This window comes from Apodemus sylvaticus, chromosome 11 (genome assembly GCF_947179515.1).
Source record: "Apodemus sylvaticus chromosome 11, mApoSyl1.1, whole genome shotgun sequence".
NCBI classification, from domain to species: Eukaryota; Metazoa; Chordata; class Mammalia; order Rodentia; family Muridae; genus Apodemus; species Apodemus sylvaticus.
Genome location: NC_067482.1, coordinates 23594803 through 23620309, shown reverse-complemented (window position 1 = coordinate 23620309; position 25507 = coordinate 23594803). Strand labels below are relative to the sequence as shown.

General features: G+C 40.2%; 1 protein-coding gene across 1 annotated transcript in view; it reads right to left on the bottom strand.

The window, feature by feature from the left end:
* LOC127696729 (transmembrane protease serine 11F) overlaps positions 1 to 7170 on the bottom strand; it is an 89977-nt gene extending 82807 nt beyond the window's left edge. Inside the window, exon 1 of the mRNA XM_052199692.1 lies at positions 7097 to 7170. Within this exon, the coding sequence (XP_052055652.1) occupies positions 7097 to 7170 (74 nt within the window). The remainder of the gene's footprint in view (positions 1 to 7096) is intronic.
* Between the last annotated feature and the right edge of the window lie 18337 nt (positions 7171 to 25507).

Here is a 25507-nt window from a genome sequence, read left to right as displayed (position 1 = left end):
TGGAATCTCTTCTCGGGAGATCCAAAACAAAGACATAAACACACCTTCTCGTTCTTAGCCTTAACCCTTTACCTCTGACTCAGCCATGGACTACAGAGTCAGTCAAAAGGGCTCTTGCCTGGAAACCAAGTTACGTCATCTTTCCTTGGCCAATCATAAGTTCAGGCTATACTCAACAGCTGCTCAATTGAGACATCCATCTACCAGCCTGTAAGTACCACTGTCATTATATGTGGCTCTTTGCCAGATGGCCCCAGAATAGCAAATAACCCAACAGGATTTACAACTTTCAAAATAGAGATAGGAAACATTGTACTCTTTTTTATGTATTGCTTATATAATTTGTCCAGTCCCTAAACTCATCAAAAGCAAAAACTGATCAAAGATGGAGAAGTATCTTTATTTCTGGAAATACCTGTGTTCTCATTCATATACTTTTATACTAAAAAAAAAAAAAAAAAAAAAAAAGAATTGGCAAGAAGTCTTCATCAGAGGTAACCTCTTGATTTTGAATAAGTTTTATCATTTTCTTTACTGGTGAGAATTTATATATAATGAAAAATGATCAAATCCCTTCCCATCTTCCCTAACTCCCCTTATATCATCCCACTATGGCCCCTTCCTAACCATATCTTATTTATTCTTTAGCAACTCACTAAGTTCACTTAGTGCTGTCCATGCATGCATAGGAGTGGAGCCATCCACTGGGGCATAGAAAATCTACCGACAGCCACACTCTTTGCTTTCAGATATCTATCTATAACAATGAGCTATAAATTTATTTTTTTATGAATAAATCAGTCTGCAGCACAAAACAGGCCAGCAGGATGGGAACCAACAATCTAAAAACATGAGTGGATATTTGCTTGACATAAAGTGTTAGATGGACCTTCAGTATTTGATCCTGCATCAAGTTCAAAAGGACATAGAACAAAAATCCCAAGAGAAAAATTATAAGCAGGCCTTGGCTTTAAAGTGTTGACCATTATCAGTGAAGATAATCTTAAGCTATGGTCCATTATGTTATCTGTGTAGCTTTTCTGGTGGTGATTTAACTAGTACTTGGCAGATGAAAGAGATGGGTCATGAAACACCTTAAATTTTTCATTATGACTCAACACCTCTAAGACCTTTCCCCATCTTCCACCTCTGCTCACCTAGGAAATCTTTCAAATTCTTTGAGTTTGGTGCTCATGTATCTTCTTTATCACATGTATTCTAACCCACTTCCTTTGTTTAAAATGTTATCTACATGTTCATGATTGTCAAACGATGTTTTCATTCCTGACATCTCCCTGAGCTTTAGGCTTGTATGTCAAAATCTCACTCGACATTTATACTTGTGGTTCAAATTGCCCCTCATATCTCTTGTCACGAATGAAGAAATTGTCCTCTCTGGCAATTTCACAATTACTTCTCCATAACCTTAGCCAGTCTCAGGAAAGTGCACTTTCCTTACCCACTGGTCATGAGAAGAGTGTGAAGAATGCTTAGCCAATCCATAACAGTTGATCTGGGATCTGAGAGAAGACAGCTGCAAATTCTGCCAAAAGAAGAACAGATTCTTTTCTCAGTTTCTAAGTTTTAAGAAATGACATGAATGTTTGCTAAGCCTGGCCTTTCCCTTCCTTGATTATGTGTTTCCTTCCTGCCACCTTACACACAACTCACTCTAAAATGCATTAATTACTTGGTGCTGATAACAGTAGCTGTCAATATGAGGCAGTCTAGAATAAGGCCTGTGTAGGTGGGATAAAAGAAGGCATCTACACAGAAGAAAGAACTCTGTTCTGGCTTCTATTGGCACTGTATGCACACACATGCACAAGCACAAGTGTGCGTGCTTACATGTGCACATATGCACAGACACATACACCTACACACACAAATTCACACACACACACAAATGTTCGTCCCAATATATGCACACACACTCAAGCACAAAAAACATTCACACACATTCACACACATATACACTTACAAAAAAACATCATTAACATTTCTATTATTTCTCTTACAAATTTTTCGCTGAAAAATCCCACCTAAATAAATTTACTTAGCATGATATGGGGTTGTTGATCCATTAAAGAATACAAACACAAAAGATATTTAATGGTATTTAAAGAATCATCTTATTACATATACCCTATGATCTTTTATTTCTCATAACACTGTACATTTTGGTGATCTGAATTGAATTTCCTGGAGAATTTGAATGTACTAGATCTTCTAGCCACTTGTGGTTTTTGGGTTTTATTTTTCATTGTTTTTTATTACCTTACTCTGTCTGTGACCTAAGATAGGCACCTCTGACTGAACTACGTGAATCTAAGGATGAATATTCAATTGTAGTTCATCATTTTACATCATTATAAGTCTACATATTTCTAATAAAGATATTTATGGCAAGTAGAGATTATCAATTAAAGATCTTATTCTACCACTCAATGAGGTTTTTTTCCTTTTCCAATTAACTACCCTTTATCATTCACTATTAAAACCAATTGTGCCTAATATCAAGTTTACAACGTCATGTACAAAGTAAATGTATTTTTTAAATTCTAATATGAGATAAACACTACAGTCTTAAGTTGGTTACAAGAAAGAGAAGGGAAAGAAAAAATACAAGGCTGATACTTTTGAAGTTTTCCAAAATTATGACCTTAGGTAACACGGAAAGATTCTTCAAGAACTTCCCAACAGTTCTCTTGTGATGAAATTCCATATGACATGCAGTCTTATCAGAATAGCTGAAAGACATGTCATCGCTTCCTTCACATCTTATTGAGAAATTGGGTTGATTATATTCAAATTATTGAGACAGCAGAACATTGCAGATACATTTAAATAAGAAAATACTTTATTAGCAACTTAGATGTTACATTTTCAGTTACAAGAAGATTTCCTGAGATGAAAACTATCTATTGATTTGTGTCATCTATTACATGATATCAAAATTAATTTATGCCAGAGTACTCAAGTATTGTAATACCTCCTTAAAAAACAGGAAATTAATGAGCAAATTCAACACTACATAAATGATAAGCAATAAAACCAAGATTTTAAGTTAAAATGAATTTCCCATTATGTCATTTTAGTTTCTAGCTTGGGGAGAGATGTTCTCCTCTTTAGTAGTTTTCTACAAGTCTGCTCTCCATGATTTGAACAAGGATTGTGGAGTATCAGAGGTTGTCATTATCTCTAACTTCTCCAAATCTATAAGCATAAAAGATGATTACATCTGAGCCAGAAAACGGAGGCGTCTCTAGATATGTGGCTTCTAAACAGAAAGTATTAACCTCTTTGGCCTCAAAAGAGGTTAGGTTCTCAAAAAGAAAAGCAATTGAGAAATAGAGTTATGTTCCAAACAGCAATGATCTCACCACCTTAAAAGGGATAGAACCAAATAGTATGGACAGAAAAACTAAATTACAAGACACAGTCCCTGATATCCAAATAGGCTGAGTCCCTAGCTTTAAAGAAACCAACCAATATTGTAAATAGAGAAGCAAAAAGGAAATAAAAGGAGGTGTTATCCCAAGGTAACTTGCACTCTGGAGAAAGAGAACGTCTTCATGAGTGTCATTTGTCAGTATAATAGCCCATACCAGAGAATTTGCCCAAAAGCAGTCAGAGGTGTTTTAGTCAAGCTGAGGGAGGCTTGTGACTCCTGACTCATGTAGTGCTCGGGGAGGCAGCCCAGACCCAGGGGACAAGAAGAACAGGATTTGTCACTGTGATTCAGACATATTTCCTTTACCTCCACAGTGTAGTATTTCAGTTATGTTTTCTTATCTCTTAAAACAATATGACAGACCACAAGAATGGAGGTGATTGGTCATTATGATGCTGGGAAGAAGGTATGATGGACGAGAAGGAACTGTTCCTGCATGTACGGCTTTGTGTTTAATTGACAGGGCAAAACTTTGGAGAAGGCGCACCAAAGTTATGTTCGGTTGTTTGAATATTTAGTTTTATTTTGTGTAGAGGTGTTGAGCTGCTTGTGTCCACATTTATGTTTCATGTGACAGATTCATAGATGTAATTTCTCTTCAAATTGATGAAGGTACACATATGGCATACATATAACTCTGTATGTGTGTGTGTGTGTGTGTGAGAGAGAGAGAGAGAGAGAGACAGAGACAGAGACAGAGAGACAGAGGCAGAGACAGACAGACAGACAGACAGACAGACAGACAGAAGGAGACAGAGAGAGAGACACGGAGAGAGACAGAGAGACACACAGGGAGAGTCAGATGGAAAGAGATGACATACATGGAGAGAAAAGGAGGGGGAGAGAGAGAGAGAGAGAGAGAAAGAGAAAGAGAGAGAGAGAGAGAGAGAGAGAGAGAGACTGCTGTGAAATTTACTATCTATATCCTAGGCTGGCCTCAAACTCAACAATCTTCATGAATCAATATTCATTATACATAGAACAAGTTAGAAATAGGGGAAAGAATTTTAGGTAAATACTCTATTACTTACAGAGATAAGATTTATCAAATAAAATATAAGATTCCCAATTGGATTTGCACTTCAGATACATTCATGTTAGTACTAGTTCCATGCAATGTTTCTCATACTCTGTCTCACTAACTATAGTGTCCAAATTTGAAGCCAGCCACTTGTTTTCCAAGATATTTAGGGCAAGGTTAGGTGAATATTTTTTGTTTAGTGAAATTCCAATTTACATGAATGTTCCATACTTTTACTTGAAAAATCTTCAGATTTTACTCCAAAGTGTGTGGTTTTCTATGTTCATACGTCATTCATGTTGGTAGTATGGTTAGTGTGTGTTTGTCTTCATAGGTGTGCACCTGCCTGTGTTTATAGAAGGGAGAAGAGAGATGAAATTGTCATAGGTGTGCACCTGCCTGTGTTTATAGAAGGGAGAAGAGAGATGAAATTGGATGGCTTAAAGACTGAACACTAACAATAAGGACATTTATGCTCCTTATGTTTCCATAGATAAAATGCACTTTTCTCCTATTAAAATAATATTATCATTTTATATATATATATATATATATATATATATATATATATATATATATATAGTCTTCAAACTCAGTCTTATAATACCAGCAGTTAGGAGGCTGAAGCAGGAAGATCTGGAGCAATTTCAGCTTGTGATACATAGAAAGACACTGTCTCCATAAAAGGAAAAAATGTATAAAAAGAAAAACAGTGTGTCCACTGTGACACACTAAAGATACTCTACTGTTAGAGTTTGAAAATTTGTCTGACTTCTTTGCTACTTGTAGCCTGCAAATACTAAATAAATGAAAAATCTTAAAAACAATATTAATGTTGTAAGGCATCCACCAGTAAAACCACTTGGACATGGATTCTAGACAAAAGAGAATCTTTATTAGCTGCCCGTAGACTACACTGGGTGCTTAAAACCCAAGGGCAGAACTGAGCCTTTCTCAGAATGGGGATTTAAGCACAAAAAACCGTATCCTTGATTGACCCACCTCAGATAGGAAAGAACAGTCAGCCAGAAACAGGACAACAAAAGCCGAAAAGCAAGGTTGGTGCTTTTAGGGACTTTCTCAGAACTAATGACTTTGAGTGATTAGCTCTTCATTGTCATGTGGGCAGATGGAGCCACCTGTGGGCAGAGTTCCAAGGCCTGAATGATACTTCCAACATGGCGTCAGTTGTGAGAGGGTCTGGGCTGTACTGGGACCTAGGGGCCTGTTACATTTGAGCTAGCATTTCCTGAACACTTAATTCATAAAATTAATTCTTTAGACGTAAGCCATAAAATTCAAATGCTTTATGCTGATGAACTCATTTGATTTCTGATGAGAACCATCTGGGGTAGGAACGCAGCAGATTCTCATGAAACGTTGCCAAGGTCATCCAGCAGTTGGTGGGCGGGTCTGATATGGGAAGTGATTGGGATGATGCTGTTGTTGATGAGTGCTCTGTATCAGCCTTCTCTCAGCCGAGACAAGGGGTACCTTGTGGAAGACAGTGCATAAAGAATGTAAGAACTGCAGAGTGAGAGGAGACCTGGGCTGTGTCTTCTCGACATAACACATGCTCAGCTGATCTCAATAGGCTTTGAAATATTTTTTTTTAAAAAGAATTTGGGAAGGAAACAGTTTGGTGGTCCCTGAAATGAGTTGGAGGAGATAGTAGGAGGATAATAGTATTGAGATAATTTATATTCATGTATGGAATTTGTAATGAATAGATGATTTGATTTAGCCAGTGTTTTTTTAAGACTTATTTTTATCACTTTAAAAATATGTTTATTTATTTAAGTTTTGTGCATTATATTTTCATATTTCCCTTCCCCTCAACTCCTTCCAGATCCTCCTTATCCCCTACCAATACCACCATGCACATAACTTCTCACTCTCCATCCCTTCCCTCACCATTCTCCATTCTCTCTTTCTCTCTCTCTCTCTCTCTCTCTCTCTCTCTCTCTCTCTCTCTCATTCTCCTTGATCTCATGCCTAGGAGTAATTGGCCAGTGAACAACAGACTTCATGGGCTTCTGTATGCGTTTTGTTGTTATTGTTGTTGTCTTATTGGGATTTTTTTTCTTGTTGTTGATGATGATGATTTTTGTCTTGTTTTGTTAGAGAGAATTTTATTTTTAAAAAACTAAAGAAATAGCCTGTACTTGAATTCTCATATATCAGTATTAATTCACTCACTGAAACCAAGATTTCTTGTACAGAATTCTTTCTGTGCAAGAATTCCACTTAGGATGCATTATAAACCCAAGTTAGCTCATTTCCTTAGCATTCTGTTGGCTGAAACAGTTTCTCATGCTTTGTTTTTTTGTTTTTGGGGTTTGTTTGTTTTTTTATAACTTTTACATTTTTGAGGAGTAAATACTGGTCAAGCATTTTGTAGACTGTTTCTTGGGATTCTCTGGTTCCTTTCTCTCAATATTGCGCTAAACTATGAAGCTCTGCTAGCCAATGATGGAAGCCAATTTTTGTATATTATTTAGATTTTTGAGTGCGACTTTCCTCTCCATAGTATGCTCCTGATGATGCTGCAGAGGATTGCCTGGTACCCACTATATTAAAATAAACCATTACACTTGAGTTTCAGATGCTGATGACCTCACCGTAGGAAACCTGCTTTCTTGATCCTCCACCAGGCTGTCCAGACGGCTCTATTGAGCTGCTGCTCCTGGGTCATCGTGACATTCTCAGGCAAGACCTGAGCATGTCGTCTCACTCGTTGAGCTGCATCTCTCGCATCCCATCTGAAGTCTTCCTGCTGACTTTGAGATAGGGCGGTGCCTTAGCTTGTCCAGCAGGGCTCGGGAGCTGCAGACTCGGCATGGTTAGGTGTCAAGCCTCTCTGACCTTCCACCCAAGCGCACACTCCACGCAGGGTGCCAGACACTCTGCTTGCTCTGCTGTTTTTGAGGTCTAGCATCATCATGGCTGCCACAAGAGCCCGGTGGCGAAATCTAAACTGTCACCGTTGATATATTGTGAGGTGATCTTTTTCTCATTGCAGCTAGAAGAAGATAAATGTATCTGCTTCTCTGTCCCTGCTCAGACTTTTCAGAAACAGTATCTCCTATAGAGCTTCCAAAGGAACCCCAAAATCTTGATGGGAAGGTCTAGTGAAGATTGTGATATACCCACAGATACGTTTCCCATCCCTACTTTTTCTGCTCTTCCTGTCTCAACCTCAAGAATAACATAGCTAATAAAATGAGAGCTTTATTTTATTTCCTACTATGAAATCTAGAAGAAAATAGCTGTAAAGTGATGATTCACTAGCCTCAATGTCCATTTCTAAAGCCCAAACAATGTTCATCATATTAAAAACAATTAGCAACAACTCTAAGCTATGACATGTAAATATGTTTTGACTGATCTTTTGGTAGGTAATTGTTGAAGGACAAGAGAGGAGCATAATAGGAAGCAGTATTTTGTGCTACAGGAGAGGAGATCTTGTGTCACCAGTGACAGATACCTTCTTGACTCTAACTTTTCTGCATTGTACACAAGAGGTGGTATGGTGGGTGAATGGGATTACACATACAACAGTCAAGTGCTGAAAAGATCTCATTTGATTTGTAAGAGACAGATGTAGCAATAGGACTGTGTATTGACAAACAGGTTGTCTCATGCATATTACTGTACTGTGCATTCACTGCCAAGTATCTATAATAAATTAGCTAACGTGCTGTGCTTGAAGAATAGCAGCCAGACTTGAAGGGGGGGGAGAACATGCTATGACCGCTGCTTCCACCCATTTCACAGAAAGAAAATGAAGTTGAACAAGTCCTGTCAAGTTGTTGGGAAATGGAAATTCAGACCCAGGAGGAAGTTACAACTTTTGCCTTACAGTTAGTATAATCTAATTGATTTGTAGTTCTTAACAATAAAAAGCAGGATACCTGTCTTAGTCAGGGTTTCTATTTCTGCACAAACATCATGACCAAGAAGCAAGTTGGGGAGGAAAGGGTTTATTCTGCTTACACTTCCACACAATTGTTCATCACGAAAGAAGTCAGGACTGGAACTCAAGCAGGTGAGGAAGCAGGAGCTGATGCAGAAGCCATGGAGGGATGTTTCTTACTGGCTTGCATCCCCTGGCTTGCTAAACCTGCTCTCTTATAGAACCCAAGAATACCAGTCCAGAGGTGGTACCACCCACAAGGTTGCCTCCCCTCTTGATCACTAATTGAGAAAATGCCCCACAGCTGGATCTCATGGAGGCACTTCCCCAACTGAAGCTCCTTTCTCTGTTATAACACCAGCCTGTGTGAAGTTGACCCACAAAACCAGCCAGTACAGCACCTAACACAATAATAGTTCAAATAATATGACACATCTAGTAATATAGATATCTGACTATATAACACTATAATTTGATGTTTGGGATACTATCAGATATTTAATCAAATATTAAGCATACCCTTAAATGTCTAATTGCTTGATATATAAGAATAGATTTTGTTTCTATTATACATTTAAATATTCTCCGTCATTTTTTTGTCTTGTGGATTATCTTGTATAATTTCAAAATGCATTGGTAGTGGATGAATAGTTATCCACATAACCACACATGTTGCCTAATAATAATGATTGATATGTCACAGGCTTAAGTTACTTGAGGTTAGAGGAAGTTCCAATTGATATCTTTATCATTTGAGCACTGAAATGAACAACTATGCCATGTAGATGTCTATCAAAAGCAACAATCTCTCACATGTTCAGCTGCAGCCCTTTAGAGCCAAAGCCTTTCATTCCCTCTCATGCCTCTCACTGGACCAATTCTTCTGTGGCCTCAACTACTAAGAATCTCTCCCTTTCTACTGATCAGAGGATCACTCTGAAATCATCACTCTGAAGTCAATCTATTTTGACTTGTATTATTCAGAAGATAAAAAAATGACTTCACATAAAATAAACCTTTTTTCCTCATTTTGTACTTATGAAACTAGTATTTCAGCAAATATTTCTTAAATGCCTCCATATCTGGGTATTTTCTGGGTGCTAGAATAATAGTAATAGATTTGGAAAAATCTCTCTCCCTCATGATAACTTATGTTTAGAGAGATGGGGAGAGACCAAATAAATATATAATATACCATCAGGTGCTATGGGGTAAGAGCATGAGGAAGAAACAGAAACATTGGGAAGAAACAAATTCTCTAAGGCTATGAGAATGGGACCTGAAGAATACCCAACACTAATAAAGTTATATACTTTATACATATAATAAAGTTATAATAAAATATCTGTTAATTGATTTACTCCTTTAAATGAATGCATTTTTACAAGAATCTTAACCTGTATTCATAGTCAGACGTGTTGGAGAATGCATCTTCAGTCTTGAGCAGCCTTTTATAGATAGATTCTGATGGTAAGTGCACACCCTTCTTTCTTCCAACCACCTTCAAAGCTGGAGCTATGCCTTCAGCTCAATCCCCTGCCCCGTTTATCCATCTTCTCTTTGCTGTCTCACTTCTGTGTTCCCAATTGTTATTCCTCTTGTCTCAAATAACAGCTTTCCATACATATTCAAAAGCTCTTCCCAACAATGCCTAAATTCTATAACATCGGATCAGCAGGTTTCCTTTGTAATTTATTATATGCTAGTCACTGAACTAAATGTTCACATTTAATGTGCTTGTATGTGTTATACATATTTCAGATCATATAACTATCATGATTCCATTTTCAAAAGAGTACAGTTTGACAGTGGAGAGTTTAAGACACTTGCTTAAGTTCATAACATCTGGAACTTCCAGGAATAGAATCCCAGCATAGTTGTGGGGACTCCAATGCCCATGTTTTAAGCCATACTAAATAGTGATTCTAAGATCTACTTTATTCTTTTTGATTTTTAGTTAATGCTTAATTATCAATTTTTTTATTTTGCTTGTATTGAAACTAATTTTATTACTATGTATAGTCCAGAAAGGCAAAATATTAGAAAATATGGTCTTTGCCTACCTCCTTGAAAAAATCTGAATTAAAGTGTTCTGAAATAGTAATGAAAAGAGGGCAAAAAAAGTTTGATAATACATCTGCTATAACATTCTGAATTGGGGACATATCAAGATTGATAGTTGTTCCTGGTAATCTGGTAAGGGATAATACAAGCCTGGTGCAGGAATCAGTTCTCATAACATTATTTCTTTTACAAAATGAAAGCCAAACAAGCAAAACACTCCTGTATCCTTTCAGGTCAAACCAGTTTCTAGGAGACTCTGAGATTTTAAGTTCACCTTCAGTCTATGGAGAGCTAAACAAATGATATAACTGAGTGGGAACTTGAATGATCCACCACCCACTTCGACCACAGAGGTGACACCCTATAAACACAACCCACGGCCCAGAAGAGCCAGATATCCACCAATCTGAACTGCCCTGATTTGCGAGGCAAGAGTCCAACCTGAAAAGTGGGCGGCTCTCAAAACAGCTACAGTGTGTGTCATCCAGTACTAAGCAATTCTTCTGTTACCCTGACCACTATCCCCTTACGATGTATTCTATGTCTCTCTCCACTCGGATTTAACTGAGTTCTTTCCTGGTCTGATCTAGCTGAGTTCTTACCTGGATTGCCACAGCTGGGTTCCAACAGAAGTTAGGACAAGTTGAATAGATGTTAGTAAGAAAGAAATCTTTTAATAGGGTTATTTGGTTACCTGGGGTCTAACTTCTTGAGTTCTTTGTATATATTGGATATTAGCCCTCTATCAGATGTAGGGTTGGTGAAAATCTTTTCCCAATTTGTTGGTTGCTGATTTGTCCTTTTGATTGTGTCCTTTGCCTTACAGAAACTGTAATTTTATGAGGTCCCATTTGTCAATTCTTTATCTAAGAACATAAGCTATTGATGTTCTGTTCAGGAACTTTTTCCCTGTGCCCATGTCCTCAAGGGTTTTCCCCAGTTTCTTTTCTATTAGTTTCAGTGTGTCTGGTTTTCGTGGAGGTCCTTGATCTATTTGGAGTTGAGTTTAGTACAAGGAGATAAGAATGGATCAATTTGCATTCTTCTGCATGCTGACCTCCAGTTGAGCCAGCATCATTTGTTGAAAAGGCTATCTTTTTTCCACTGGATGTTTTCGGCTACTTTGTTGAAGATCAAGTGACCATAAGTGTGTGGATTCATTTCTGGGTCATCAGTTCTATTCCATCTGTCCACTTGCCTGTCACTGTGCCAATACCATGAAGTTTTTAACAGTATTGCTCTGTAGTATTGCTTGAGGTCTGTGATACCGATTCCCCCAGAAGTTCATTAGAGAAATGCAAATCAAAACAACCCTGAGATTTCACCTCACACCAGTCAGAATGGCTAAGGTTAAAAACTCAGGAGACAGCAGGTGTTGGCGAGGATGTGGAAAAAGAGGAACACTCCTCCATTGCTGGTGGGGTTGTAAGATGGTACAACCACTTTGGAAATCAGTCTGGCGGTTCTTTAGAAAACTGGACATGAGACTTCCAGAGGACCCTGCTATACCTCTCCTGGGCATATACCCAAAGGATTCCCCGGCATGCAGTAAAGACACATGCTCCATTATGTTCATAGCAGCATTATTTATAATAGCCAGAAGCTGGAAAGAACCTAGATATCCCTCAATGGAGGAATGGACACAGAAAATGTGGTATATTTACACAATGGAATACTATTCAGCAATGAAAAACAATGAATTCATGAAATTTTTAGGCAAACGGCTGGATTTGGAAAATATCATCCTAAGTGCAGTAACCCAATCACATAAGAATACACATGGAATGCAATCTCTGATAAGTGGATATTAATTAGCCCAGAAGCTCTGAATACCCAAGGCACAATTAGCATAACAAATGACTCCATGAAGAAGTAAGGAGAGGGTCCTGATCCTGGAAAGGCTTGATCTAGCATTGGAAGGAAGAGTATCAAGACAGAGAAAAAGGAGAGAGGTGATTGGAGAATGGGTGGAGAGAAGAAGGTTTATGGGACATATAGGGAGGGGGAAACTGGGAAAGGGGAAGTCATTTGGAATGTAAACAAAGAATATAGAAAATAAAAATACATAATAATAAAAAAAAGAAAGAAAGAGATCTTAGGATCACCAAGACCCTTAAGTAGGCTGTGGCACCACTAAACAGCAGTGCATGAGAATGGGGTGAGGACTGAAGGACCAAGGAACAGAAGAGTCTTAGAATTCCTTTTTTATTATTATTAGATATTTTCTTTATTTACGTTACAAATGTTATCCCCTTTCCTCGTTTCTCCTCTGAAAACCTCCTCTCCCATCCCCCTCCCCCTGCTCACCTACCCACTCCTGCATTCCCATCCTCTACTACATATGGTGCTGGAGCCACGGGTCCCTCCTTGTGGACTCTCTGGCTGGTGGCTCCAGCCGCACATGTAGTAGAAGATGGCCCTTTGGGACATCAGTGAGAGGAGAGGCCCTTGGTCCTGTGAAGGCTCGATGCCCTAGTGTCTGGAATTCGAGGGTGGGAGTGCAGGAGTTCATATTGTTGTTCCTCCTATGGGGCTGTGAACCCCTTCAGCTTCTTGAGGCTTGGGATTCTTTTTTTTTCTATATTCTTTGTTTACATTCCAAATGATTTTCCCTTTCCTGGTTCCCCCCTCCCCATAAGTCCCATATGCCCTCTTCCCTCTGCCCATTCTCCTATCAACCCCCTCCTACTTCTCTGTCCTGGTACTCCCCTACAATGCTGGAACAAACCTTTTCAGGATCAGGAACCTCTCCTTCCTTCTTTTTTTTTTTATTCGATATAATTCATTTACATTTCAAATGACTTCCCCTTTTCTAGCCCCCCCACTCCCCGAAAGTCCCGTAAGCCCCCTTCTCTTCCCCTGTCCTCCCACCCACCCCTTCCCACTTCCCCGTTCTGGTTTTGTCGAATACTGTTTCACTGAGTCTTTCCAGAACCAGGGGCCACTCCTCCTTTCTTCTTGTACCTCATTTGATGTGTGGATTATGTTTTGGGTATTCCAGTTTTCTAGGTTAATATCCACTTATTAGTGAGTGTATACCATGATTCACCTTTTGAGTCTGGGTTACCTCACTTAGTATGATATTCTCTAGCTCCATCCATTTGCCTAAGAATTTCATGAATTCATTGTTTCTAATGGCTGAATAGTACTCCATTGTGTAGATATACCACATTTTTTGTATCCACTCTTCTGTTGAGGAATACCTGGGTTCTTTCCAGCATCTGGCAATTATAAATAGGGCTGCTATGAACATAGTAGAACATGTATCCTTATTACATGGTGGGGAGTCTTCTGGGTATATGCCCAGGAGTGGTATAGCAGGATCTTCTGGAAGTGAGGTGCCCAGTTTTCGGAGGAACCGCCAGACTGCTTTCCAGAGTGGTTGTACCAATTTGTAACCCCACCAGCAGTGGAGGAGTGTTCCTCTTTCTCCACACCCTCTCCAACACCTGCTGTCTCCTGAATTTTTAATCTTAGCCATTCTGACTGGTGTAAGATGAAATCTTAGGGTTGTTTTGATTTGCATTTCCCTAATGACTAATGAAGTTGAGCATTTTTTAAGATGCTTCTCCGCCATCCGAAGTTCTTCAGGTGAGAATTCTTTGTTTAACTCTGTACCCCATTTTTAATAGGGTTGTTTGGTTTTCTGGAGTCTAACTTCTTGAGTTCTTTATATATATTGGATATTAGCCCTCTATCTGATGTAGGATTGGTGAAGATCTTTTCCCAATTTGTTGGTTGCCGATCTGTCCTCTTGATGGTGTCCTTTGCCTTACAGAAACTTTGTAATTTTATGAGGTCCCATTTGTCAATTCTTGCTCTTAGAGCATACGCTATTGGTGTTCTGTTCAGAAACTTTCTCCCTGTACCGATGTCCTCAAGGGTCTTCCCCAGTTTCTTTTCTATTAGCTTCAGAGTGTCTGGCTTTATGTGGAGGTCCTTGATCCATTTGGATTTGAGCTTAGTACAAGGAGACAAGGATGGATCAATTCTCATTCTTCTGCATGCTGACCTCCAGTTGAACCAGCACCATTTGTTGAAAAGGCTATCTTTTTTCCATTGGATGTTTTCAGCCTCTTTGTCGAGGATCAAGTGGCCATAGGTGTGTGGGTTCATTTCTGGATCTTCAATCCTGCTCCATTGATCCTCCTGCCTGTCACTGTACCAATACCATGCAGTTTTTAACACTATTGCTCTGTAGTATTGCTTGAGGTCAGGGATACTGATTCCCCCAGATTTTCTTTTGTTGCTGAGAATAGTTTTAGCTGTCCTGGGTTTTTTGTTGTTCCAGATGAATTTGATAATTGCTCTTTCTAACTCTGTGAAGAATTGAGTTGGGATTTTGATGGGTATTGCATTGAATCTGTACATTACTTTTGGCAAAATGGCCATTTTAACTTTATTAATCCTGCCGATCCATGAGCATGGGAGGTTTTCCCATTTTTTGAGGTCTTCTTCCATTTCCTTCTTCAGAGTCTTGAAGTTCTTGTCATACAGATCTTTCACATGTTTGGTAAGAGTCACCCCAAGATACTTTATACTGTTTGTGGCTATTGTGAAGGGGGTCATTTCCCTAATTGCTTTCTCAGCCTGCTTATCCTTTGAGTATAGGAAAGCCACTGATTTGCTGGAGTTGATTTTATAACCTGCCACTTTGCTGAAGTTGTTTATCAGCTGTAGGAGCTCTCTAGTGGAGTTCTTTGGGTCACTTAGGTAGACGATCATGTCGTCTGCAAATAATGATAGTTTGACTTCTTCCTTTCCAATTTGTATCCCTTTGACCTCCTTATGTTGTCGAATTGCCCGAGCTAGTACCTCAAGTACAATATTGAAAAGATAAGGAGAAAGGGGGCAGCCTTGTCTGGTCCCTGATTTCAGTGGGATTGCTTCAAGTTTCTCTCCATTTAGTTTGATGCTGGCTACCAGTTTGCTGTATATTGCTTTTACTATGTTTAGGTATGGGCCTTGAATTCCTGTTCTCTCCAAGACTTTAAGCATGAAGGGATGCTGAATTTTGTCAAATGCTTTTTCAGCATCCAATGAAATGACCATGTGGTTTTGTTCTTTGAGTTTGTTTATGTAGTGGATTGTATTGATGGATTTCCGTATATTGAACCAACCCTGCATTCCCGGGATAAAGCCTACTTGATCATGGTGGATGATCGTTTTGATGTGTTCTTGGATTCGGTTGGCAAGAATTTTATTGAGTATTTTTGCATCGATGTTCATAAGGGAAACTGGTCTGAAGTTCTCTTTCTTTGTTGGATCTTTTTGTGGCTTTGGTATCAGCGTAATTGTGGCTTCGTAGAAGGAATTGGGTAGTGTTCCTTCTGTTTCTATTTTGTGGAATAGTTTGAAGAGTATTGGTGTTAACTCTTCTTTGAAGGTCTGGTAGAATTCTGCACTGAAGCCATCTGGTCCTGTGCTTTTTTTGGTTGGAAGACATTCTATGACTCCTTCTATTTCTTTAGGCCTTATGGGACTGTTTAGGTGGTCTAGTTGGTCCTGATTTAATTTTGGTATTTGGTATCTGTCAAGGAAATTGTCCATTTCCTCCAGATTCTCCAGTTGTGTTGAGTACAGGCTCTTGTAGTAGGATCTGATGATTTTTTGGATTTCCTCAGTTTCCGTTGTTATATCTCCCTTTTCATTTCTAAGTTTGTTAATTTGGATACTTTCTCTGTGCCCTTTGGTCAGTCTGGCTAAGGGTTTATCTATCTTGTTGATTTTCTCAAAGAACCAGCTCCTGGTTTTGTTGATTTTTTGTATGGTTCTCTTTGTTTCTACTTGATTGATTTCGGCCCTGAGTTTGATGATTTCCTGCCTTCTACTCCTCCTGGGCGAAATAGCCTCTTTTTGTTCTAGGTCTTTCAGGTGTGTCATTAAGCTGGTAATGTATGCTCTCTCCATTTTCTTTTTGGAGGCACTCAGGGCTATGAGTTTTCCTCTTAGCACTGCTTTCATTGTGTCCCATAGATTTGGGTATGTTGTGTTTTCATTTTCATTATGTTCTAAAAAGTCTTTAATTTCTTTCTTTATTTCTTCCTTGACCAAGGTATCATTGAGTAGAGTATTGTTCAGTTTCCACGTGTATGTGGGTTTTCTGTTGTTTCTGTTGCTATTGAAGACCACTTTTACTCCATAGTGATCAGATAGGAGGCATGGGATTAGTTCTATCTTCTTATATTTGTTGAGGTCTGTCTTGTGACCAATTATATGGTCGATTTTGGAGAAGGTACCATGAGGTGCTGAGAAAAAGGTATATTCTTTTGTTTTAGGATAGAATGTTCTATATATATCTGTTAAATCTAATTGGTCCAAAGCTTCAGTTAGTTTCATTGTGTCCCTGTTTAGTTTCTGTTTTCCTGATCGGTCCATTGAGGAAAGTGCAGTGTTGAAGTCACCCACAATTATTGTGTTAGGGGCAATGTGCGCTTTTAGTTTTAATAAAGTTTCTTTTACGAAAGAGGGTGCCCTTGCATTTGGGGCATAGATGTTCAGGATTGACAGTTCTTCTTTTTGTATTTTTCCTTTGACCAGCAAGAAGTGTCCCTCAGGGTCCCTTTTGATGACTTTGGGTTGAAAGTCAATTTTATCTGATATTAAGATGGCTACTCCAGCTTGTTTCCTGAGACCATTTGCTTGTAAAATTGTCTTCCAGCCTTTTACTCTGAGGTAGTGTTTGTCTTTGACCCTGAGGTGTGTTTCCTGTAAGCAGCAAAATGTAGGGTCCTGCTTACGTATCCAGTCAGTTAGTCTGTGTCTTTTTATTGGGGCATTAAGTCCATTGATGTTAAGAGATATTAAGGAATAGTGATTGTTACTTCCTATCATTTTTGACGTTATTTTTTAAATTTGAATGCTTAACTTCTTTTGGGTTTGATGAAAGGTTACTATCTTGCTTTTTCCAGGGTGAAGTTTCCCTCCTTGTATTGGTGTTGTCCTCCTATAATCCTTTTTAGGGCCGGGTTTGTGGATAGATATTGGGTAAACTTGGTTTTGTCATGAAATATCTTAGTTTCTCCATCTATGGTGATTGAGAGTTTTGCTGGATATAGTAGTTTTGGTTGGCATTTGTGTTCTCTTAGAGTCTGCATGAGATCTGTCCAGGACCTTCTAGCCTTCATAGTCTCAGGTGAAAAGTCTGCTGTGATTCTGATAGGTCTTCCTATATATGTTACTTGGCCTTTTTCTCTTACTGCCTTTAGTATTCTTTCTTTGTTTAGAACATTTGGTGTTTTGATTATTATGTGACGGGAAGTATTTCTGTTCTGGTCCAGTCTGTTTGGAGTTCTGTAGGCTTCTTGTATATTCATGGGCATCTCTCTCTTTAGGTTAGGGAAGTTTTCTTCCATAATTTTATTGAAGATATTTGCTGGCCCTTTAAGTTGTAAATCTTCACTCTCATCTATGCCTATAATCCTTAGGTTTGGTCTTCTCATTGTGTCCTGGATTTCCTGGATATTTTGGGTTACAAGCTTTTTGCATTTTGCATTTTCTTTAACTGTTGAGTCCATGGTTTCTATGGAATCTTCAGCATCTGAGATTCTTTCTTCTATCTCTTGTATTCTGTTGTTGATATTTGCATCTCTGTCCCCGATTTCTTCCCAAGGCTTTCTATCTCCAAAGTTGTCTCCCTTTGAGTTTTCTTAGTTGTTTCTACTTCCGATTTTAGATCCTGGATGGTTTTGCTTAGCTCCTTCACTTGCATGTTTGTGTTTTCCTGTAATTCTTTAAGAGATTTTTGTGTTTCCTTTTTCATGACCTCAGCCTGTTGACCAAAGTTCTCCTGTATTTCTTTAAGAGATTTTTGTGTTTCGTCTTTCATGACCTCAGCCTGTTGACCAAAGTTCTCCTTTATTTCTTTAAGTGTTTTTTGCATTTCCTCCTTGTTGGCTTTTGTATTCTCCTGGATTTCTTTCAATGATTTTTGTGTTTCCCTTGCAAGGGCTTCTAACTTTTGATCCATTTTCTCCTGAATTTCTTTAAGTATGTCCTTCATGTGTTCCTGTACCAGCATCATGACCAGTGATTTTAAATCCAAATCTTGTTTTACTGGTGTGATGGGGTATCCAGGACATGTTGGTAGAGGAGAATTGGGTTCAGATGTTGCCATATTGCCTTGATTTCTGTTAGTGACGTTCCTGTGTTTGCCTTTTGCCATCAAGTTCTCACTGGTGTTAGTTTGTCTTGTCAGTGCTGAACTCACCAGTGCAAGCTGGCCCTTCCCAGTTGGCCTCTGGTGCACAGCTTACCTCCTGCACTGATTGTAGACAGGGTGCTGCTGCCCAGGCTGTTCAGATCCCAAAGCAGGCACCCGAAGGCTCCCGCTGGGGCCCGCTGGATTCACTGGAGCACACTGCCTTCTCCCAGCTTGCCTCCCAGAAGCCCAGCTAGCCACTTGCAGGACTTGGAGATGTGGTCCTGCCGCCCAGGCTGATCTGGATCTGGAAGCGGAGGGAGTAGAGCTGAGGGCTTCTGCCTGAGGCCTTGCCCCAGATTGTGTCTGTGGAGCAGATGGAGCCCGTGTGCACCCCCAGGGAGTGCCGATGGTGTATGCTGCTGTGATCTCCCCTGTGTTCCGCTCACTCCGCTGGGCAGCCCATCCGCCAACCGGGCTGTTGTACAGAAGGTTAGCTGGCCGCCCAGTCCCTGAGTCCAGGCAAAAGCCTGGGAGGCCAAGGTCCGAGCAAAGTTCCCCTAGGGCTAGGACTGTTAATTGGGTCCGACTAGGATGGTGGGCGTGCGCGCCTGCGCTCCCTGAAAGCGCTGGGAGAGTCTGCTGTGCTAACAATCCCCTGGGCGCGTTGACTCACAGATGGCCCACCAAGCCGCCCAGGCCTTGGGGTCAGTCCTGTGCCTTTTGGGGCCTGGACCCCCGCTTTGTTAGCCTTAGGCTATGCCTGTTACAGGTCTGCCCGCAAGAGCTCTCTGTCGTCCTGCAGGCAAAATGGCGGCGGCGCGCGCGCAGGCCTGGGCAAAAAACCCCCTGGCTGGGTTGGCACCCCGATGGCCCCCCGACCCGCCCAGTGCCTGGGTGCAGGCCAACGCCCGTCGGGCTCAGACCACCGCGGTGTTGGCCTCGGATTATGTTTGTGTACCTCAGTCTGTCCGATCCCCGGAGTCCGGAACCAAGATGGATGCACCTCTCCTGACTGGTGGGAGGCCGAGTTCTGAAGTGGCCTCCATGCAGGAAAGGCGCAGCACAACTGCAGCTGCTTGCCGCCCGGCTGGTCAGCGAAGGTCAGTGGTCGTGGGCGCAGGGCCTAACTGGACCCTGTGTCGCCCTGGCTCCACTGCTGATGGCCCTTCAGCTGGACCAGCTACTGCTGAGCTGCTGCCGCCTCCGCTGCCTAGTCCCTACTCGTTTTTTCCTTCCTTCTTCTTAGGAGTCATTTGATATGTAAATTGTGTCTTGGGTATTCAGAGCTTCTGGGCTAATTAAGATCCACTTATCAGAGATTGCATTCCATGTGTATTCTTTTGGGATTGGGTTGCCTCACTTAGGATGATATTTTCCAGTTCCAACCATTTGCCTAAGAATTTCATGAATTCATTGTTTTTAATTGCTGAGTAGCATTCCATTGTGTAAATATACCACATTTTCTGTATCCATTTCTCCACTGAGGGGCATCTGGGTTCTTTCCAGCTTCTGGCTATTATAAATAAGGCTGCTATGAACATAGTTGAGCATGTGTCCTTATTGCATGCTGGAGAATCCTCTGGATATATGTCCAGGAGTGGTATAGCGGGGTCCTCTGTAAGTGTCATGCTCAGTTTTCTGAGGAACGGCCAGACAGATTTCCAGAGTGGTTGTACCAGCTTGCAACCCCACCAGCAGTGGAGGAGTGTTCCTCTTTCTCCACATCCTCACCATCACTTGGGACACAGAGTCTTGGGATACTTAAAGAGGCTTTTACAAGAGAGGAAACAGGCTGCACTGGAAAGAAGGCAGTGGCAATCCCTGATAAAACTGAAGAGGAAAGGCAGGATATCTTAATTCTTCTTGTGGTTATTGAGGTAAAATCAGAGGTTAAAAATAGTGAAGTAGCTCTCGATAACAAAATGGCCAGCACAGTGTGGTAAAACAACTTCAGCAAATCCTCAGGCCCGTGGGAGTCCCATAACACAGGAAGGCAAGAGTTTTAACAGAGAACACTGAAGTGTAAGTGGACATCTACGACATAACACTGTGAAGTCACTGATCTCATCTAAAGTATATGTGGTCAGTGGTACTGTGCAAAGATGTAAGACTTCTGAACAACGTCGTATGTGCATTTTATTTCATCTTAATTGTTTTTTTAGACTTTTCTATGTGAATGTTTAGCTGCATGTGCACATGTCGAAACCAACTCTGACCCTGATATGCATATTGTGATGTTCATGCACACACACACACACACACACACACACACACACACACACACACACACACATGTAATAACGTTTTCTAGTAATTGAGTTTGTATTCAGATTTTAATTGTAAAAGATGACAGAACAAAATGGGAAAATCTTCTTTTGCTGGTCAGGTTCTTTCTTTTCTAACTTCACATTTATATATGACCTGGTCTGCTAATCCTATTTTTAAAAAGCAGAGAAGTCTTTGTGGTAGCTGAAAAACAGTGGAATTCTCAAGAGTTTCTTCATAAAGCATTCAGAAGCAGGGTACTCCTCTAGGGTTTTACTATTCCTTAACTGGTTTAATGTAAAAATATTGAATGGGAAGGGCAGGGCATCCTCATAGATCCCACTGGTCCAAGCCCTCTCATGTGTATACGTTTTTTGAAGATGTTTAAAAGGTAAACCTGAGCTCTTTCAGGAAAGCTATCACAAAGAATTAGGTACTAGAATACAATTATGAGGGCTAGAGAGAGGGCACAGTGGTTAGAGCACTGATTGCTCTTCCAGAAAACCTGGGTTCAGTTCCTGGCCGCTCATAACTGTCTGTAACTCCAGGCACAGGGGATCTGATGCTCTCTTCTGACACCCATGGTCACTGGCACACATGTGGTATGTGGAAACAAATGCAAGCAAAACTCCATATACATTTAATTAATTAGTTAGTGGATTAATTAATTACTTTCAAGGAGGATAGAAGTTCAAAGTTACTGAGTTTTACTATGATCAACTACCTGGTGTGCCAGGCAGCACAGAACAGAACATAAAGGGGAGTCGAGTGAGGCTAGGGATGGAAATATCCTTAATAAAAGAAAAACTTTGGTTAAAATTGATGAGAATGTGCATAAAATATTTTGGTTCACCTTCATTATTAAAGGAAATAAAGGTCAGAGAGGTTTCACTTTGGGTGTTAGGCTCCTTCGGGGACTGCTCTTCTTTTCAGAGTTGCTAAGTACAGAAGTTTGACAAACATAAATAAAACCTGAATCCTTTCCAATTTGTATACCTTTGACCTCCTTTTGCTGCCTGATTGCTCTGGCTAGGACTTCAAGTACTATATTGAATAGATAGGGAGAGAGTGGGCATTCTTGTCTCGTCCCCAATTTTAGTGGGATTGCTTCAAGTTTCTCTCCTTTAAACTTGATGTTTAAAGGCTACCGGTTTACAGTATATTGCTTTCACTATGTTTAGGTATGGGCCTTGGATTCCCAATCTCTCCAAGACTTTTGTCATGAAAGGATGCTGGATTTTGTCAAAAGCCTTTTCAGCATCTAATGAAATGACCATGTGTTTTTTTTTCCTTTAGTTTGTTTATGTAGTGAGTTACATTGACATATTTCCATATATTGAACCATCCCTGCATCCCTGGGATGAAGCCTACCTGATCATGGTGAATTATAGTTCTGATGCATTCTTGGATTTGGTTGGCCAGAATTTTGTTCGGTATTTTTGCATCAATGTTCATGAGGGAGATTGGTCTGAAGTTCTCTTTCCTTGTTTGGTCTTTGTTTGGTTTAGGTATAAGCATTATTGTGGCTTCATAGAATGAGTTGGGTAGTGTTCCTTGAGTTTCTATTTCGTGGAAAAGTTTGAAGAGTATTGGTATTAACTCTTCCTTGAAGATCTGATAGAATTCCCCGCCAAACTATCTGGTCCTGGGCTTTTTCGTGATGGGAGACTATTAATGACTGTTTCTATTTCCTCAGGACTTATGGGACTATAGCGTTGGCACCTGGTATGTATCTAGAAAGTTGTCCATTTCAGCCAGGTTTTCAAACCTTGTTGAATATAAACTCTTGTAGTAGTATCTTTTTGAATTTCCACAGTTTCTGTTGTTATGTCTCCCTTTTCATTTCTGATTTTATTAATTTGGATACTGTCTCTGTGCCCTCTGGTTAGTCTGGCTAAGAGTTTATCTATCTTGTTGATTTTTTTCAAAGAACCAGATCCTTGTTTTGTTGATTCTTTGTATAGTTCTTTTTGTTTCTGTTTGGTTGATTTCGGCCCAAAGTTTGATTATTTCCTGTGGTCTACTCCTCTTGGGGGTATTTGCTTCCTTTTGTTCTAGAGCTTTCAAGTGCACTGTCAAGCCGTTAGTGTAAGATCTCTCCATTTTCTTTTTGGAGGCACTCAGAGCTGAGTTTTCCTCTTAGCACTGCTTTCATTGTGTCCCATAAATTTTGGTATGATGTGTCTTCATTTTCATTAAATTCTAAAAAGTCTTTAATTTCTTTCTTTATTTCTTCCTTGGCCAAGCTGTCATTGAGAAGAGCATTGTTCAAGATCCATGTGTATGTGTGTTTTCCATTGCTTTTGTTTGAGCTTAAGACTAACCTTAGGCCATGGTGATCTGATAAGATACATGGAATAATTTCAATATTTCTGTATCTGTTGAGGCCCATTTTGTGACCAATTATATGGTCAATTTAGGAGAAGGTACCATGAGGTGCTGAGAAGAAGGTATCTACTTTTGCTTTAGGGTGGAATGTTCTATAAATATCAGTTAGATCCATTTGGTTCATAACTTCAGTTAGGTTCACTGTATCTCTGTTTAGCTTCTGATTCCATGATTTGTGCATTTTTGAGACTGCGGTGTTGAAGTCTCCCACTATTATTGTGTGGGGTGCAATGTGGGCTTTGAGCTTTATTAAAGTTTCTTTTATGAATGTGGGTGCCCTTGCGTTTGGAGCATAGATGTTCAGAATTGAGAGCTGAAGGGTTGTCTCCAAAGGGGCCCTGCCAGAACCTTACACATACAGAGGCAGATGCTAGCAACCAACTAGTGGACTGGGCATGGGGTCCCCAATGGAGGAGCTAGAGGATGGTCCAGAGGAGCTGAAGGGGTTTACAGCCCCATGGAAAGAACAATGAATTCGGCCACCCAGATGCCCCAAGACTCCCAGGGACTGAACCATCAACCAAGAGGCACACATGTTTCCAGCCAAAAATGTGTCAGATGAAGGCCTTGTTGGGCATCAGTGGGAAGAATGGTCCTTGGTCAGGTAAAGGCTCAACAGAGGCCCCAACAAAGGGAAACTGAGGGGGGGGAGGTGGAAGTGAGTCCGGTGGAGGGGCATATATTTGGAGGCAGGGAGAGAGAGAAGGCAGAAGGGGTAGGGTTTTAGGGGAGGGGGGATATCAGAAAGGTTTTACCATGGCAATGTAAATGAAGATGATATTCAATTTAAAAAAATGAAAAAAAAAATAAAATAAAAAAATAAAAAACCTGAATCCTAATTCTTGGGTTTCAGCGCCCTCTGCTGTAGGACATGAGAAGACCTGGGCATGTTCTACCAGTACAAGAAAAATACGGAAGCCTGAAGCCAGAGAAATGATTAAACACCTGTAAGAATGTACTTGTAGAAAAATAATTCAAGCTAATACGTTTACTTAAACGCCACTTAGTTTTAGAAAATATAATCTAGTCCATAAAAGCTCAATACAGATTTCATTGCATCTTTGTGAAATATGCACAAGCTGTAGGGGAATGCCAAGCCAGGGGATAACACTTGAAATGTAAGTGAAGAAAATATCTAATAAAAATTAAAAATGAATGAATAAATAAATTTTAAAGAGATATTATTACAGGCTTTCAGCTCTAAGTAAAGGCCACCCAGAGACTCCCCTACCTGGGGATTCATCCTATAAACAGTCAACAAACCCTGACACTACTATGGACGACAATAAGTGTATACCAAAAGGAGCATGCCGTGGTTGTCTCCGGAGGGGCCCTGCCAGAGCCTTATAAATACAGAGGCAGATGCTAGCAGACAATCATTGGATTGGGCATGTTGTCCCAAATGGAGGAGCTGGAGGATGGGAGGAGAGGTGCTGAAGGGGTTTACAGTCCCGTGGGAAGAACAATGATTTCGGCCACCCAGATGCACCAAGGACTGAACCATCAACCAAGGGGCACACATGGTTCCGGCAGAGGAAGGCCTGTTGGGCATCAGTGTTGGTTATGTAAAGGCTCAACAGAGACCCCAACAAAGGTAAACCAAGGCGGGGGAGGGGGGGAGGAGGGAGTGTATTGGGTGGAGAGGTATATATATGGAGGCAGGGGGAAGGAGGAAGCAGAGGGGCTGGAGGGTCTTAGGGGAGGTTTTACCATTGGCAATGTAAATGAAGATGATATTCAATAAAAAAATAAATTAAAAAAAAAGTTTTTCAAAGTGTTTCAGATTCGAGCCACTTAGTGTGGATGAAATATGTTTAGCATCTTCAGGAATAGCTGCTACTGCTAAGGATCCGAGACTTAGGAGAGCCTAACAGTCACTCTTTAACCATTCTCTTTATCAAAAATAATGACAGGCTGGAGAAAATAATAAAGCATTACTAATATCATTAGAATAAATTTCAGAATAAACCCCATAAAAATAAACCATTTTCCTATCTTTCCTTCTAGCCCAATTCATATTTTTATACAGAAAGAGGCGTCCTACATGGCCTAGCTGTAGGAGCATTTCATCTGGAAGTGTCACAGCTGTCTAAGTAGCCGTGCTCCTTTCCGCCTATTATGTCTTTCCTTTCTCTATTCACTTCAATGAAATACTGAGCTTTCCAGTAATAGACACTGATCTTTGTGCCACGGTGAAATCTATTTCAGACTTCTGTTCTTCATTCTAGAAATGCATGGTGACTTTTGTGACTTATC